We start from the raw sequence: 16,090 nt of genomic DNA, 5'->3' as shown, positions 1-16,090 counted from the left end.
CCATACGCCATTCTACTCTGCATTGATCTACTCTGCTCTCCTCTACTCCACTTTGCTCTGCTCCACTATCCTCAACTCTACTGTGCTACTCACTGCTCTTCTCTATCCTACTGTAGTCTTCTCCACACTACTCTGTTCATTCTACTCTACTTCACTTTATTCTTCATTGATCAACTCTACTCCACTATACTCCAATTTACTCTACTCTGTATTGATCTACTTAACTGTGCTCTACACCACACAACTCTGTATTGATCTACTTTACTCTACTCTGTATTGATATACTCTGATATAGTCTCTTCTTCTATACTCCATTATTCTCAACTGTACTCTACAATACTGTACTCCACATTACTCTATGTATGTGCTTTATTCTACACCACACTACTCTGTATTGATCTTCTTTACTCTACTCTACTCTACTCTACTCTACTCTACTCTACACCACGTTGTATTGATCTACTTTACTCTGCTCTACACCACACTACTCTGTATTGATCTTCTCTACTTTACTTTACTCTACATTGATCGACTCTACTCCACAGTACTCAAATCTACTCCTCTCTACTCTTCACCACACTACTCTGTATTGATCTACTTTCCTCTACTCAACTCTACACTACTCTGTATTGATCTGCTTTACTCTATATTGATATACTCTGATATAGTCTCTTCCTCTATACTCCATTATTCTCGACTGTACTCTACAATACTGTACTCCACATTACTCTATGTATGTGCTTTACTCTACACCACACTACTCTGTATTGATCTTCTTTACTCTACTTTAATCTACATTGATTGACTCTACTGCACAGTACTCAAATCTACTCCACTCTATTCTTCACCACACTACTCTGTATTGATCTACTTTCTTCTGCTCTACTCTACACTACTCTGTATTGACCTACTTTACTCTATATTGATATACTCTGATATACTCTCTTCCTCTATACTCCATTATTCTCGACTGCACTCTACAATACTGTACTCCACATTACTCTACTCTACCCTACTTGATTCCACTCCACAATTTGCATCCATCCACTCTTCTCCACCCTGCTCTACATTGATCTACTCTACTCTTCTCCACCCTGCTCCAATGTGCTCTGCTCCATTGTGATTGGCTCTACGCAGTTCTACTGCACTCTACAACGCTCTTCTCTGCTCTGTAATGTATACTGGCATATGACACACACCGGTGGATGGCAGTGGAGTTGTACTTGAGACCACCAAACCTGGGAGCGAGTCAAGACAGATGGGGCCGAGATAGAGACCACACAGAATAGAGAACACAGTCCATCATGTAAAACAGCGGCACTTCTCTTTGACAGTGCACAGTGTATTAATGTCAACCTCGGTGGCAGTTGACTTAGCAATTGGTTGAATTCCATCCCTTGAATTTTTACAGATTTTGTCATTTTAAAAAATCACAGCAGATGTGGTCTTGACACTGAGGTTAGACTCCTGCCGCCAATATTGTCCATGGCGCTTCACAAACCTTCTGATGAATGGGAAAGGTTTAAATGCAGCCGGACGTCCTCCACCAGCCAGGCCTGGGCACATGCCACTGCATGAACTAACACCGCACCACATGGATGTGCGCAGCAGAAGCCACTCAGTACTGAGTAGAAGTTGTCACGCCGTCGCATGCAAAGTGTGAGATGAGAGGAGACGAGCAGCGTCGCTTTATTTAAAGCACCAGACAAACACACACGGTGAACACTCCTGCACACCAACACTCGTATGTAACTATGTGTTCCAGTGCCAGTCGCAGTGTCAAGGTCTCAGGGAATTCTGGGTAATACATCCACTTCACTGCATCTCGCCCTGACAGCTGCGTTTAGCCACTGTAAATTGAGTGACATTTCTATTAGAACTCATTCACAGGTCACATGGTTCATTTCTGAAGGCTGACAGGACTTCATCATCAGGGCAGCAGTCTGAGAATACATAATAAAATAAACAGAATATCACCGTTTCAATTGAATATTTGAGCCTCTAAAGGCTCCAGTGTCTTCCATTCCAGTTTGGAAATCGCCATTCTATTGCATGTTTTATGAAGTATTTTCCATTAATATTAAATAATTTTGGAATGCTACACAGTGTTTTCCCGGAATACCTACCACGTTAATTAATTTAGGGAAAATATAACTTTATTTTTTAATAATATTGCACATTTGCCCAGAATTAATCAATATATATATATTATATTGTATACTTCAACATGACATATTATTTATTTGTTTACTTTGCCATGTTAATGAAACTAGTCTTATCAAAAGTATTTTTCATTTTTGCTTGGATTACAAGTATCGTAATAAAAATAGCTTTTCATTTAAAGTTATGAAACAAAACGTGAACACTTGATCCACCTGTAATCACCACAGTTTTACCGAAAAACATTTATTTTTGAAAGTAAAGTAACTAAACGTGTGCCTTTTATTTCTTTTAAAATAAACTTGTTGTAACGAAAGTAAAGAATATATCATATCCCAGCATGAATCCTGTCCTCACTATGAATCTACTTCATCATCTTGCCGTCACGTCAGCTAAACTGCAATTACTCAAACATTTATTCATTAAAAAAATAACCTCCATAAAGAGCGTTGCACGTTTGACTAATGCGCGAGTCCTGTAGACATTAAACGGCCGCGCAGCTTTAAATCATTTCTATCAAAAGGAAATGAATCCCTCTACAACATCCTCCCCACCGGGTGCTTTGTTTGGAGTCATCAGTAATTTATGCTAATGGAGTCATCCAGCCCAAACGGAAAAATGGCTTCTGAATATTATTATGAATATTCTGAGAGTCACATTTTCGTTTGCCTTCATTGTTCTGCTGGTTCAGATGGCGAGGTAAACTGGTGTAAAACATAGTTTTAGTTTTTTAGTTTTTACAGTCCAGAGTGGCCATGGGTCGATGAGGTTTCATGACACAGTGTCCTGACATTCAGAGGCCACCAGATGGCACTGTCCGCCGCATAATGTTTGGATTTGAACAGCTAAGTCGATGAAAGCTGATGTTATGTCTGAACCAAGAGCGCCATCTAGTGGCCCCTGAAAAGTAGGACCCAGTTTCATCAACCCTGCAGTGCTGTTTCATGGTGCCTCATCCAGCCATCACTAGCACAGAGTATCACAGCTCATCCTTCATCTCTCCCACGCAGACACACGCCGCCCGCTGACTGTTCATGTAGGGCCTGCAGCCCAGGGTCCACACCGTGTTATAGAGAGCATCCGCCATTGACTCACAGGCTGAGGAGAGAGAATCAATAAACCAAGAGGTCAAAGACTCACTTCCACATCTTCATGTATTGTATACGTCGATGCTTCCACTGAAAACTCAGGACTCGGGATCTAAGATGGCTTGGTCCTGCTTCTGCTTCTCACCTTGTACGTTCGACATGAAGCCCAGACTGGTCTTGAGGTCAGAGCAAAGGTCTTGTAGACAGGAGCGGAACTTGGAGTCGCAGTGGTACTTGTTGTTGCCGCAGGTGTCATAGCAGACGTCCAGGAGGTTGCAGCACCTTGTCATGGCAGGAATGCCTGGATCCAGCTGTCGATGGAACACACACACACACACAGGTGAGGCAACGTTTTAAACAAGGCTGTGGATGTTTTTGGGCCGGGGATCACCTGCAGTCCCACCAGGGATGAGCTGCAGCCGTTGGGCTCCTGGTGCAGGTAGCCGGGCCGAGGCTGTGGAGGATCTCCTGGATACAGACGCGCCATGATAAACTGTCGACGTCATCACTCCCGCCGTCGCAGCATCATGTTTCACCTCATCAATAATCTCAGATAAGTCGGACCTGATAGCGGCTCTGTGATTGTGCAAATGGATCAAGACCCGCTGAGTGTCCGGCATCAGCCGAGCCAGAGACACTTATCTGGCCTGATAGAGACCAGGCTGATAAACTGTTGCCTTGTTTCTGTGATTTCATTACGTCACTCACTCTCAGAGACTGATGAGAAAATAGCATCAACACTGTTCACTGACTCATGTCTTTCCAGAATATACCTCCCAGTACTGCGAGCATATGAGGATCAAAACATCTGGACTCACCGTATCTGCAGTTGTAGCGACAGACGCCGTTGTGTCCCCCCACCAGCTCCACCAGGGAGTCAAAGTACCCGTGCACAGTCTGGAAGCTGCTTCTGATGGAGTGGATGCTCCAGGCGCTTGTCTCTTGGGGAAGCGACGTTGAGTTCTGCAGGACAGGCAGGATCTCGTTCTCCTCGGGTGAAGTCTCGCTCGTGCTCGGTTCCTGGGCTGCATCTACAGGTTTCGCAGTTTCATCTGTGTCGACTCTGGCCAACAGGTCTGAGAGACTGTTCTCCGCTGGGACACTCTCTGTCACTTGCAGATCCACGTCAGAGGCCTCTTCCGTGGCGCCGGCCTGGTAGTGGCCCAACGTGGCGCACCACGATGAAGACAGCGAGAGAATAAGCAGGAGCAGAGTCTGGAGCAGCATGGTGATCGCCGCCGGTGTTGACACTGAGAGGAGCTCGCACAGACAGGAAGCTACGACTGGTCAGACTTTGACCTCTGATCAGACAGACAGCAGGGCTGCCAGGGGTCAAAGGTCAGCTCATATCGGCGGAGCTTCAAGGCATCATCCAATCAGCTGTCTGGAGCACCTCAAGTAGCTGTGGGGTTTTGGTTGAAGGTCAAAAGAAACCAATTCCAGGAGGATCTGACAACTCATCTTAAATAAGTTGAAAAAGTTAAAAACACATCCAGGAAGCCATGTTTTTTCCCCTCCCTGATCACTGCTGCCATCTAGTGGTTGAAAGAGAGCACAGCCGTTAAAAAGCGGTTTCTCGAATCAGTGTTTTCACACTTCCGGAGTGCGCTCGTCTCGGACCAGTTTGGAGGAAATGGCGACATCTAGTGTTTCTAACGTGCATGTTCATAGATTCACGTCAAACGTTGAAGCCCATCCCACCAAGGAAATACATAGATAAATTAAATAAAACCCAGGCTAGTATTTCTTTTTTTGCCCATTGATTTTTGTATTTTGACAGGCAGGTTGTTATTATTATTACTGTAGCGACACAGGAGTCAGGATTTGGAAAGCAACCAGTCCTTTTAATCCAAATATATATATATATATATATATATATATATATATATATATATATATATATATGGATTAAAAGGACATTTAATTTTCTCGAGGTTTTTTTTGTGTGGCCTCCTCAGATGAATCATGTGATCTCCCTCACTGTCTTCTCTGCTACCTTGAGTGCGTAGTTTGACTGACTTACACTAAAAACAGCAGGAAATGAGCAAACACCTCTCTCCACCGCACGGCAACTACTGCTGAAATGAAGAAGGTGTTGCATAACTTCATAGCCGCTTCTCTCATGACAAGTTCATGACCCGGGACGAAATGCTGGAAAATAAAGTTCTGCGGTAAAATCTTTTCCATGTGATCGCTGAAACACACGTGTTATGTTAGCTCTCGATATGTCACGTTAATATATATATATATATATATATATATATTGGACACAGAGCATCAACGATCACAACGGTTAGTCAAACAACCTTTTTGAAAGGTAAAAATCCAAAGTAAATTCAGAATCAGAATCAAATTTATTGCCATGGTCAGTGGGGATCCCACCAACTAGGAAAGTGTTTTGGAATAAAGTGCTGACAGAAAAAAATAAAATAAAATAAAATAACAAAGGCTGATCACAAATTTAACAGTCTGACGGCTGAGGGGAAGAAGCTGTTCCTGTGACGGGAGGTTCTGGTCTGGATGGAAGAGGGAAGAGGGATGAGAAGGGTCGGCTCTGACCTGCACGTCTCTGGGTCCTGATTCCAAACTAAAGTTAACAAGGTGTGATGTTTGCTCTGCTGGCATGACTTATTTCACGCTTGTTCCGGTGATGAATGGGTTATTTGTTCACGCGCTCACAGCCACGAGCGTCGTGAATTATTGATCATGTGCTGACACTGCTGTACCAGGAAGAGGAACAGCCCCAAGTCAAATGTGGTCCAGCACCAGTTGGATCTGGAGACTTCATACCTTCTGGCCGTGGACCTGCGGGTTTCTGTTTTTGGACTCTTGGACTTTGAACAGTGTGGACCATCGCTGGATGGTTCAATGGCAGTCAAAGCGCACCATTGGTTTCATATATATATATATATATATATATATATATATATATATATATATATATATATATATATATGAGAAAGGTCAAAGAGAGAAAATCAATAATGATCTTGTCTCTCACAAACCAAACACACAGGATTTCAGTCTTTGTAAGATGAATAATGAAACATCTCCCGATTAGAGTGATGCATCCACTACACTTAGTTCATTTAACATGTTGCTCAGTTAATTCACTGGTGACCAAACACGTCATTCATTCGTCTCTCTCTCCCATTGCATCTCATTGAATTTGCTCAAAATGTCTCACTGGGTTGAGAGGAAGTGGAAAAAAAAAATCCTTAATTTCCCTCTGGATGTTCATAAGCAGTGCTGAGTTTTCACACCTTCACCGTGGCAGACGTCAGTGAACAGCACCTTTGCTGCGGCTCCTCTGGGTGCGACATCAGCGGCGCGGCTGGAAACCAAAGGAGGAATGAGAGAGAGTGATAACAAGGTGGACGATCTCTGGGGCTTGTGTCGACGAATGTCGAGGACGGACTCCTGAGAGATTGGTGTCACTTTTGCGTCAACGTTGCGTAACCCAGGACGGAAGATCAGGATCTACCTGTGGATCTATGGAGGAAAACAGCCTCAAGACAATCCACTTGTAGTTTACATCTTTTATTTCACTAATTTGATATTGAAAATATGTGTTTTATGTAGTAGTACAACTACTACTACTACTACTACTAATAATAATAATAATAATAATGCACAGTCACTGTGACATTTATTGTTTAACCGACTGAAAGACAGTTCAAGAGATGAAGCACAAAGAACGATGAACAACGCCGAGATGTTTTCATGTTATATTTAATAAAAGTCATTTGGGCTACTGCTCTTACATATACATTTGAACATTCCTCAATTCTTCTGCGGAACAGCGGCACATGGAGGCTGTTCCGTTTTTTTTTTTTTACAAAAGGAAAATGGACAATATTCTTCTTTGTATAAAAAAATATAAGTTAATTTAAATTTAAGAGTAATTCAGAAAATAACAATAGTCATAATAGCAATAATAAGAATGATAAAGATCATAAGCTGAACATAGTGCAGACAATATAACTGGTGCTGACGGAGGGTGGGGGTGGGGGGCAGTGCAGTGTAATGGACCTTTCCATGTGGGGGTGGGGGTGGGGGGGTGTTGCGAGTTGCACACACCTTCTCAAGCGCACACACACGCACACACATGCAAACACACAGTGACCACAGTCACACACAGAGTGCACAACTGCCATCAGTTTTAGCACCATCAGCGCACAAACTCGCATCTGGATTGAAGAGTTTCACCGTTGCAGTTAAACAAAAACAAGGCGCACAAGCCGACGGAAGAGGAAGTCGCTCACATGGTGCAACATTGACCCAAAGCAGAAGTGCATGTTTTTGTGGGGGGGGGACATGAGCCGACACTGGAATGACTGGAGAGGCTTTTTCTTTTTTGGAAGATCTTGGAAGGCGAGTGATGTTGGAGGAGTTTTTGGAAATAAAGATGAATGCAGTGACGTGTTACTTCAGGATCATATTCTACAGCGTCAGACACACGTCACAGCCTTCACACCTGACAGAACCGAGAGTTTACTATCAAAGAATATCGCTCTTAAATCACACAAGTTCATGTGACATGTAATGTAAAGCCTTGGGTTTACTGGAGAGTCATATTGTTTTGTTTGTGACAGCGATGACAATTTTTTAAAACTGTGAAATTATGAAAATTGATTGTTGCTACACACAGTGAGACACAGTGACCTTGTAATTTTGTTTCTCTTTGATATATGTATAAAAAAATAGTTGACCTCAATAATGAGTTCGGAAAAAAAAAGAATGATAAAAAATGGCTAAGTTGGAGCATCAAATCAATCTAGCTGGGGGAAAAAACAAAAACTCTATCACTAGAAATAAAGTTGAAAAGGTGCTCAATAAAAGTTAAAAAGTATTATGTTATATGAGAAGAAAAAAAATATATAGAAAAAATAAGAAGAAAATACAAAAAAAAAAATTTAAAAAGATATTACCGCTATCACTATTACTACTACTAAAAAAACTAATAATAAAACCTGGTCTAAATTTATGTCTGTGGTTGGTCCTGTAGCCTTGTGATAAAATAAAAAAAGAACAAAAACATAGTCACTTCAGATGTCCTACTGAAGATAGTTAAAGATGCAGCCAGCTGTCTGGTGATGTATTTGGAAATATTGGGCAGATTTCTGGATTCTGTCTCTGTCAGTGGCAGAGCACCAGGTTAAGGAGCAGGTTAAAATTGGATGGAGCTTTGAAACACATAAAGAGTTGTCAGAGCTTTTCAATACGGTGCTATTATGGATATGCAATGCCAAAAATCCAGATCTGTGCGAGTATTGCTGCCACTGTGGAGAGTGGCTGCTGGAGTTCAGTGCATGAATCAATGGGAGTGAGCTACACGGCTAGACGAACATGGGTTCATATCCAGGTTTGAGGTGCAGCAAATATTGTTCCTTCTGTGTGGCTTTATTTTTATGTTCTCTCTGTGGACACTCAAGGTTCTTCCCAAAGAACAGATCTGTGTGTGTCCTGTGATGGACTGTCGACTGAGATACCTAGCTGGCGCCGCAAGCAGCCTGGAAGCCGTGGTGGAAACAAGTGAAGGAAAATGAATGAACAAAATGCTCGTACTTTCGTAAGAAATCCTCAACACTGTTGAGTCCATTAAGCTGTCTGCATCTTTAAAACAATCCTGGACTCACATCTTTATCTGATGGATGACAATGACGACGGTGGGAGGGCGAGACACGATCATAGTTCACACTAGCGTGGACGAATTCAGAAACAGTCAGAGTTTGTTTGGTCGGTGGAAGTTTGTCAGGTGTCACGGGAGCTGTGAGACGGGTTCTTCTGTGATGACGCTCTTGGAATATATTATTTAAGTTCTTGTACAATAATATCTCCGCTTAGTATAGGCTGTATATATATTCAAGTACTGCAAAGGATTTCAAACATTCTGTCGTCCCCCATTCACAAGAGGACGTCTGCGCTACACATTCCTTCTGTCTGTGGTAACGCCTCATTGTAGTAGTACAAGGCAAACAGTACCGTTTCAAAGGAAAAAGCCTGGACACTTCCAGGGAAGGTCCGGAGTAAGGCCTCTCAAGTCAAGACCGAAATGAAGAGCGAGACTATAGCGAACGGACAGATCAACTGAAAGGGCCTCCCAGGCTGAATGGGGCGCGGGGAGAGGGGTCCGGGGCCCCTCTGCGTCGGCTGGCGGTCAGTCTCTGGGACGGAGGAACAGTCAGTGATAGTCACCCGGTGAGGTAACTGCGTTTTCAAGGTCACCTTCAATGGATCCAGGAAGCAGGCTGCTTCCTTCGACTCCCTCCCAAATGTCAGACGGAATTCCGACCGTGCTCCTTTGGAGGGCGGCAGACCCTCAGGGGGTCAATTGTCCACTTTGACAGGACCTGAATGGGACGGTCTGCTGGGCAAGATGTCCTCCACCTCCCCCTGTGCTATTTTCTCCCACTGGCCCAGATTTTCCCTGCGAACACAAGAAGGAGCAGAAAAATCAATCAACATTAGACGCGCTGCTCGTGAACTCAACTATTTGACTCTCGTCACACTGGAACCCGGACTGCACAGATCATGAGGTCTTTCCAGAAACTGTGTAATTTTGTTTACGGATTGGTGGTTTTCAGCATCAGTCTGTCTGATGTTCAGCTCGGGCTTTAAGATCTCAACTGTCACTTTGTTGACATGCTCCTTCACTCAATATTGAGGCCTTCGCGGGCAGTCGAGACCGCAGACCACTTCTAAGGCTCAGCGGTCACGTGATCCCGCAATGCATCGTGGGCCGCGGCCGCCATGTTTACAGTCCACAGACTGGGACTGAGTCTAAAAAGACAGTGGTAACGATCGTCTGAATGAAGGCTCTGAATGTTACTGCGCTCACTGCGATCATTCCACCTCCGGCAGCTGATGTAGCTTTTAGTGCCACACCTCAATCACCGTATGACCTTCTGCTGCAACTGTAAGTTTATTTTCCGCCTCAGCCCGTCTACAGTGTCGAGCACTTCTCCAGACAATCTCAGTGTTCCACTAGGATTTAAGTGATTCCTCAAACTTGTACCTGTCAGACAGTAAAACTGTAGTGGACAGTAAAAGACAGTGAATGAACTAGCTATGTCCCAATAAATACTTACTTGCAGGCGTTCAGAAGCGGGCTGGACGGAGGAAAGAGCTGTGCCAGCGTTGTGTAACAGGGTATTGCAACAGAATTGTAGAATCCCACCTGAAATTGACAGAGGACCATCATCAGGAACGACAACATGGTATTCTGAGGCAGCGGACGGTGCTTTCCTGCCGTGCGAGCTGAGACATGGGAAGGATGGAAATCCCAGGGACACATCATCGGTTCTACAGGGTGTGTTTTCACTAGGCCCCACTTCCAGGTTCCACATTATGCAATATGATGTCATAAGCAAAACATCCATGAGGAAGGAGGCTAAATGGGACTGCAGTGATGGATGGAAAAATGTAAGTCTCAAAACTCAAGGACAGAAGCAGCAAGAGTTTGCTTAACACTGGAGCACCTGGTGTTCAAGCTAATGTGGAGCTAGACATTATTTTGCTCATTCTTTGTCAACTGTTAGAATGCGATGATTAATTCATCATGAAACCATGAATGAATCGGATTAATTTTATTCCATTGAAAACAGGTGGTCTTACTTGGCCTTGGGGAACCTCATCCTTCTTGTCTCGGTCCATCATGGGCATCGGTTGCATCCCAATCTTCTTCATCTCGTCCCCCTGGGTGGAGGAGAGTCAGCGCTCACAAGAGAGGTCGAACGCTAGCAAGCAAAGTGGCGAGCGCCACTGGTACCTCAGCCCAGAATTCTGCGTAGATGTCGTTGGCCGTGAGTCGCGTGATGCTCCACTGCTTGGTGACGGAACACAGGTCGCACGCCGTCATCATCAGACCAATCACGCGGTCCCTGCAAGAGAGAGGGAGGCCTCGGAGTCAGCTGCGGAGGACTCGCACGTCACCTACAGGCCGCTCACCGGTGAGTGTGGTTGTTCAAGTCCAGCGCTCCTGAGGTCAGAAGGTCAGAGAGCTGCTGGTGGTTGTTGAAGTAGAGGGCCAGGTCGGTGGCGATGATGGCCTTGCGGATGATCTCCAGCACCTGTTCATACTCGCTGGAATTCAGGTTGGAGAAAATATTGTGCCCTTCCAGCTATGGGAAACAAAGAGATCAATAAAAAAGCAAAAGCTCCACTGATGAGGCTCCACAGACCACCCCAGGTTGTGCTCCCGGCTCATGCTCTTCCTAAAAACACACCTCACACATGAACAGAACTGACTAGCTAGTCTGATGTCCTATGAGCTCTACCTGCAGGATGGAGACCGTCTGGGAGAAGTGGTGCTGCTCCATGGTGGACGTGGAGTAGAGAGCAGCCAGTGGGTGGTCAAACTTCTGCAGGTAGGTGTTGCCGTAACCTCGGTGGTCCAGGTCGTGACACAGGCAGGCAATCAGCAGACCTTTCTTCTGCATGGCACAGCACCACCACAAAGTTAGGAGGCTACAGCCGTGACCCAGCCTGGAAGCACCAACCTCTAACTCTGTGAAGGTCTCAGGGGTCTTCTGCAAGATGGCGTACATACAGTGGGCCACAGTCACCGCATGCTTCCAGTTGTGGTAGGGAACACGCCGGTAGTTCTTCCGTACAGACATGGTGAAGCGACAGAGCTTCTCCAGCTCAAAACTGCTCCGAAAAGAAAGGAAAGGTTCAAAGTGACGGAGGAAATTATGAAAGAAAGCGTTGTAGATTAAAAGCCTGACGACACGATGGATATAAGTATGTAGTCACTCATGCGTGTATGTGACTGAGGTTAGACATCTGTCAACAGTCACATGATGATCTCTGCTGTAGTTCCCATCTTGGAGGGTCTTTCTCTATTCCTGAGTTTGTTTTTCTGTGCTAGGTTCCCTCCTTCCTCTCTGTGTTGTGTTGTTTGCCACCTCATATATCTGCATTGTGGGGTTTGTGCTTTTACGGCGTGACTCTTTATTTTCCCCTTTCAAATTTCTGAGTTAAAAGTTGTGTTTCCCCTGTCGGAATCTGTGTTGCTGTGGTAAACTTTAACTTCCTTGGTATGGCTGTGTTTCCTAGGGATTCAGGGATCTGGTTGAGGCTAACTTCAGTCTGTGTGTGCGTGTGTGTGTGTGGATCAATTATTGGAAACACACCTGCTCGTGGGGACCTAATGGTTTCGTGGGGACATTTTGCCGGTCCCCACAAGTTTAAGCCTCAATTTGAAGATTAAAACTTCTAAATAACTGGGTGGTTATAATTGAAATTAACTTTGGTTCAGAGTCCAGGTTAAGGTTCGCCATTTCTTTTGGGTGGTTAGGTTTTGGGTGAGAGGCTGGGGAAAGAGCTATGCCAATGAGAGGTCCTCAGAAAACTGTGTGTGTGTGTATGTGCGTTGTGATCTCTGGTTCAGGACTTGTGTTTTATGCCTTAAACAAGAGTCCTTTTGATTGGTTTGGTATTTTACAGTGTGAATTCAGTCTTGCAACAGGGGCTGTGTGTTTTGGGCTTTAGACTTTCTTCCTCTGCTGTATTGGTTTGTGTTTACCACTTGATATCTGTGTTTTGAATTTTGTGTCTGTTTGTGTCTTTGGCCGTTTGCTCCAGTTTCTCCTCTGGATATTGTATATTTGACATTGTGTTTTCGTGTGCCTGTCGTGGTGCTGTTCCCTGCTTTTGGTGTTGTTGCATTGTATGATACATGGCACTAGAAAAACGACCGGTTTCATTATTCTCTTGTGATATTCTGGTTGGGGGCAACAGACCTGCTCTTCCCACAGGAGTTGTGAACCATGTAGATAAAGACTGCAGGCCAGATCTCCTCAAAGGGACTGATGTCAAAGTGAAACCTGGAAAATGGAGTCAAATGATTACAGCCAGAATACAGTCAGGCAGTGTTTGTTAAAAAATAAAAAACCCAAAGGACTAAAAATAAACACTGACGTCTCGATCTCCTTGTAAATTGGTGCAGGGAGGTTGAGCTGGCTGAGGGTCTTCCACTCCTCTGACGTGCAGATGCTGTGATAGGACAGTTTTTCCATCGTGACTCTATAGATGCACTCAGAGTGTCGGATCCTGTGGTACATCTGCCGACAAGAATGCCACAAAAACCGATGAGAAGTTTTGCTAAAAAGTTCCTAAATCCATTCCCACTCCTGGTCTGCATCCAGCAGGAACAGGTAGGGAGTCAGCTGAACATCCGGTTCTGATCCGGCACGATGTGGCATAAATTACGACGCAGACAGTTGCAGGCTGCTTGTCTTTAAATATTAACACTCCTCATCCATTTTAAAATCGACTTTGTGACGTCGCTCCTGCGCAAGTTTGTCACATGACGCGGGTGAGTCAGAGACAGAAGCTTCAGAACTTACTGTGATTCATGAAGAGATTAAAGAGCCTTGATTTATTTGGATTACTAATAATAAGATGTGAAATTAAGATTTATTACACGTCAAGCGCGGAGCAATCGCATAGAAAACACCAAGATCCATTAACACAGTTGAACAGTCAGACTCTCGCACAGACTTTAGATCATGTGACGTGTGCATTTTTGGGCACACATTTTTGTACTTATGTAGTAAATACTGACAGACTATTACTTTTTTCTATTTTAGACTTGGGTATAAAATACACATCTGATGACAAGGATGCGAAGTCAGCGGGAATGTCTTCATTTTCTTTTTCTTTTTATTTTATGGCAGTGAATTTAGGAGTTTCATTTTGACTAACACAACATTTTGACTACAAAATGACACAGATGAATCATGCATTGTTTTTCTTTTGCAGGGGACCAACTGCAGGTGCATCATATTATACAATTGATGTTATGAACAAAACACCCATGAGGACAGCAGATTATTTAGAACTGAAGAACTTAAAGAAAACACTCTTTATACAGCAAATCGCTGGAGCACCCAGATTTTTAGGTAACTGTCTACAAGATCAACTTAAATGGGATGATTCTGGTGTCAGATATCTCATTTGATTAATCACAATTAATTCATGTTAGAACTTCCAATTTTTTCCAGTTTTTCTTTCATCGAGTCCCACTCCTACTTATTTTAATTTATCAGAATCAGAATCAGAAAAAGCTTTATTGCCAATGTGAGTGAGGATCCCACCAACTAGGAAAGTGCTTTGGTACATTGTGCACTAATAAAAAAAATAAATGAATAAAAATATGCATTTACTTTTATTATTCTATATGTCTTTTTATTTAATTGTATTTTTGTATTTATTTATTTATTCATTTAACAATACATTTGGGCTTTTTTCCTTAAATATTTTGTCAAGCGTTTTTACTGAATGGATTAGGCCCTCGGACCGAGGAATACAGTCATATTTCTGACACATTTTTTACACATGACACATTTTAATGTCTTCATGTTCTATAATTTCATGACCCAGTAGATTATCTTTATAGGAAAATAAAGACTCCGTTTTTCATGTGTAGCACTGCCTTTCTGAAACAATGTTCACTAGTGATGAGTGGATGAGGTTTCATGAAACAGTGTCCTGCTCTTCAGAGGCCACCAGATGGCACTGTCTGCTGTAAAATGTAACATTTGACCAACTAATTCAAGAAACCTCACATCATTTTTAAAACAAGAGTGTGATCTTAGTTTAGTGGGCTCTGAAATTAGGACACTGTTTCATCAACCCTGCAATGCTGTTTCATGATACCTCATCTACCCACCAGTGGAGGTCACAAATACGCCGATGAAACTGTAAATATCTATTGGTACAGATAAATACTTTTCCTTTAAACTCCAGCATGCACACCAACTTGAAGCAAGACGCTTACTCACATTTGCACAGTGTAAGGCCAGAGCACAGAAGACAGCAAACATCTTAAAGTTGTTCTCGTCAGTTTTAGTGAAGGCACTTCCGCTTAACTTGTTCACCATCTGCACCACGCCGATAACAGTCCCCCGGCTCACGATGGGCATGCACAGGATGTTCCGCGTCGTGTAGCCGGTTTTGAGGTCCACCTCTCTGATGATTAAAATATTGCCGTCAGGACAGTCATAGCTGGAATGTCAAGTCAAGTGCACTGGAGTTACCGGTTGAATCGCGGGTCTGCATAGGCATCTGGGATGTTTAAGACTTCCCCTGTCCGGGCCACCTGACCAGCTATTCCCTTGTCTATAGAAAACCTGGGAGGAGGCAGACTATCATTGTAAAATAAACTTGAATCACTGCAAAGGCCAAGCTTCACTGCATTTCCAGATTATGATCTATCCATACATCTATTTATAATCTTCCACTCAGACTAATGTGAGCGAGAAGGGAGAATTTTAATGAATGAATGTATTATAACCAACAGAAATAATGCAGTAAAACAAATTTTTGTCCAAAATGTGCTTGACCTGTTCAACACTATATACTGTAAATAGTACTGTCATGACGAGACGAGTGCTGCTCACTTCATGCCTTATATTTAGCATCATAAAAAAAAAAAAAAAACTGACCTAATTTCTTTGGTTTTTCTAAAGACAGGTTTTCCTTCTTTCTCCTCGCCGATGTCGAACAGGTCAGAATACAGTTCTTTGTTGCTGTGATCAACCTGGAAAAGTGCGCACCTGTCTGCGTTCACCAGGTTTTTTGCATATATCTGCGAAACAGCACCGGACAGTCTCTTCAACAACACATTATGTCGACTTCCAAGGACAGAATGGCATGCATTTTGAACAGAAACACACGGCAGAAATCTCACAAAAATTATAAGGATAAATCAAAATGCCAGCGCAATATTCAACACAAAATAGCTACTTATGCTACCAGCTTATTTATGCATCTTAGCGGCATATTCTTTCAGTTTATTTGGATGTTAAAACAAATAAACTGAGAATAGAAAGAAT

The 16,090-nt window shown here is 43.3% G+C and overlaps 2 protein-coding genes across 5 annotated transcripts in view; both read right to left on the bottom strand.

Annotated features, from left to right (window-relative positions):
* Positions 1–1,675: 1,675 nt before the first annotated feature.
* On the bottom strand, positions 1,676–4,476 carry pla2g12b (phospholipase A2, group XIIB). The gene is made up of 4 exons (XM_053875342.1): positions 4,067–4,476; positions 3,640–3,716; positions 3,394–3,559; positions 1,676–3,258 (listed from the first exon to the last, which is right to left on the bottom strand). The coding sequence occupies exons 1-4, from the start codon at positions 4,473–4,475 to the stop codon at positions 3,140–3,142; spliced, it is 771 nt and encodes a 256-aa protein (XP_053731317.1). The 5' UTR covers position 4,476; the 3' UTR covers positions 1,676–3,139.
* Positions 4,477–6,973: 2,497 nt separating this feature from the next.
* pde10a (phosphodiesterase 10A) overlaps positions 6,974–16,090 on the bottom strand; it is a 49,994-nt gene continuing 40,877 nt past the window's right edge. For 3 of the 4 annotated variants that reach the window (XM_053875092.1, XM_053875090.1, XM_053875091.1), the window contains 12 exons: positions 15,701–15,843; positions 15,293–15,385; positions 15,038–15,224; positions 13,173–13,315; positions 12,995–13,078; positions 11,750–11,900; positions 11,528–11,683; positions 11,199–11,371; positions 11,020–11,131; positions 10,866–10,946; positions 10,340–10,428; positions 6,974–9,678 (listed from right to left, as the gene is read on the bottom strand). In XM_053875092.1, the coding sequence (XP_053731067.1) occupies positions 9,579–9,678; positions 10,340–10,428; positions 10,866–10,946; positions 11,020–11,131; positions 11,199–11,371; positions 11,528–11,683; positions 11,750–11,900; positions 12,995–13,078; positions 13,173–13,315; positions 15,038–15,224; positions 15,293–15,385; positions 15,701–15,843 (1,512 nt within the window). In that variant the 3' untranslated portion in view covers positions 6,974–9,578. Of the gene's footprint in view, positions 9,679–10,339; positions 10,429–10,865; positions 10,947–11,019; positions 11,132–11,198; positions 11,684–11,749; positions 11,901–12,994; positions 13,079–13,172; positions 13,316–15,037; positions 15,225–15,292; positions 15,386–15,700; positions 15,844–16,090 lie in introns of those variants that run through there. The other variant, XM_053875093.1, reaches the window with a different exon arrangement.

The sequence above is a fragment of the Synchiropus splendidus genome, chromosome 9 (genome assembly GCF_027744825.2).
Source record: "Synchiropus splendidus isolate RoL2022-P1 chromosome 9, RoL_Sspl_1.0, whole genome shotgun sequence".
Taxonomy (NCBI): domain Eukaryota; kingdom Metazoa; phylum Chordata; class Actinopteri; order Syngnathiformes; family Callionymidae; genus Synchiropus; species Synchiropus splendidus.
Note: the sequence above shows the minus strand (reverse complement) of the source record. Positions and strands in the feature narration are given on the sequence as shown.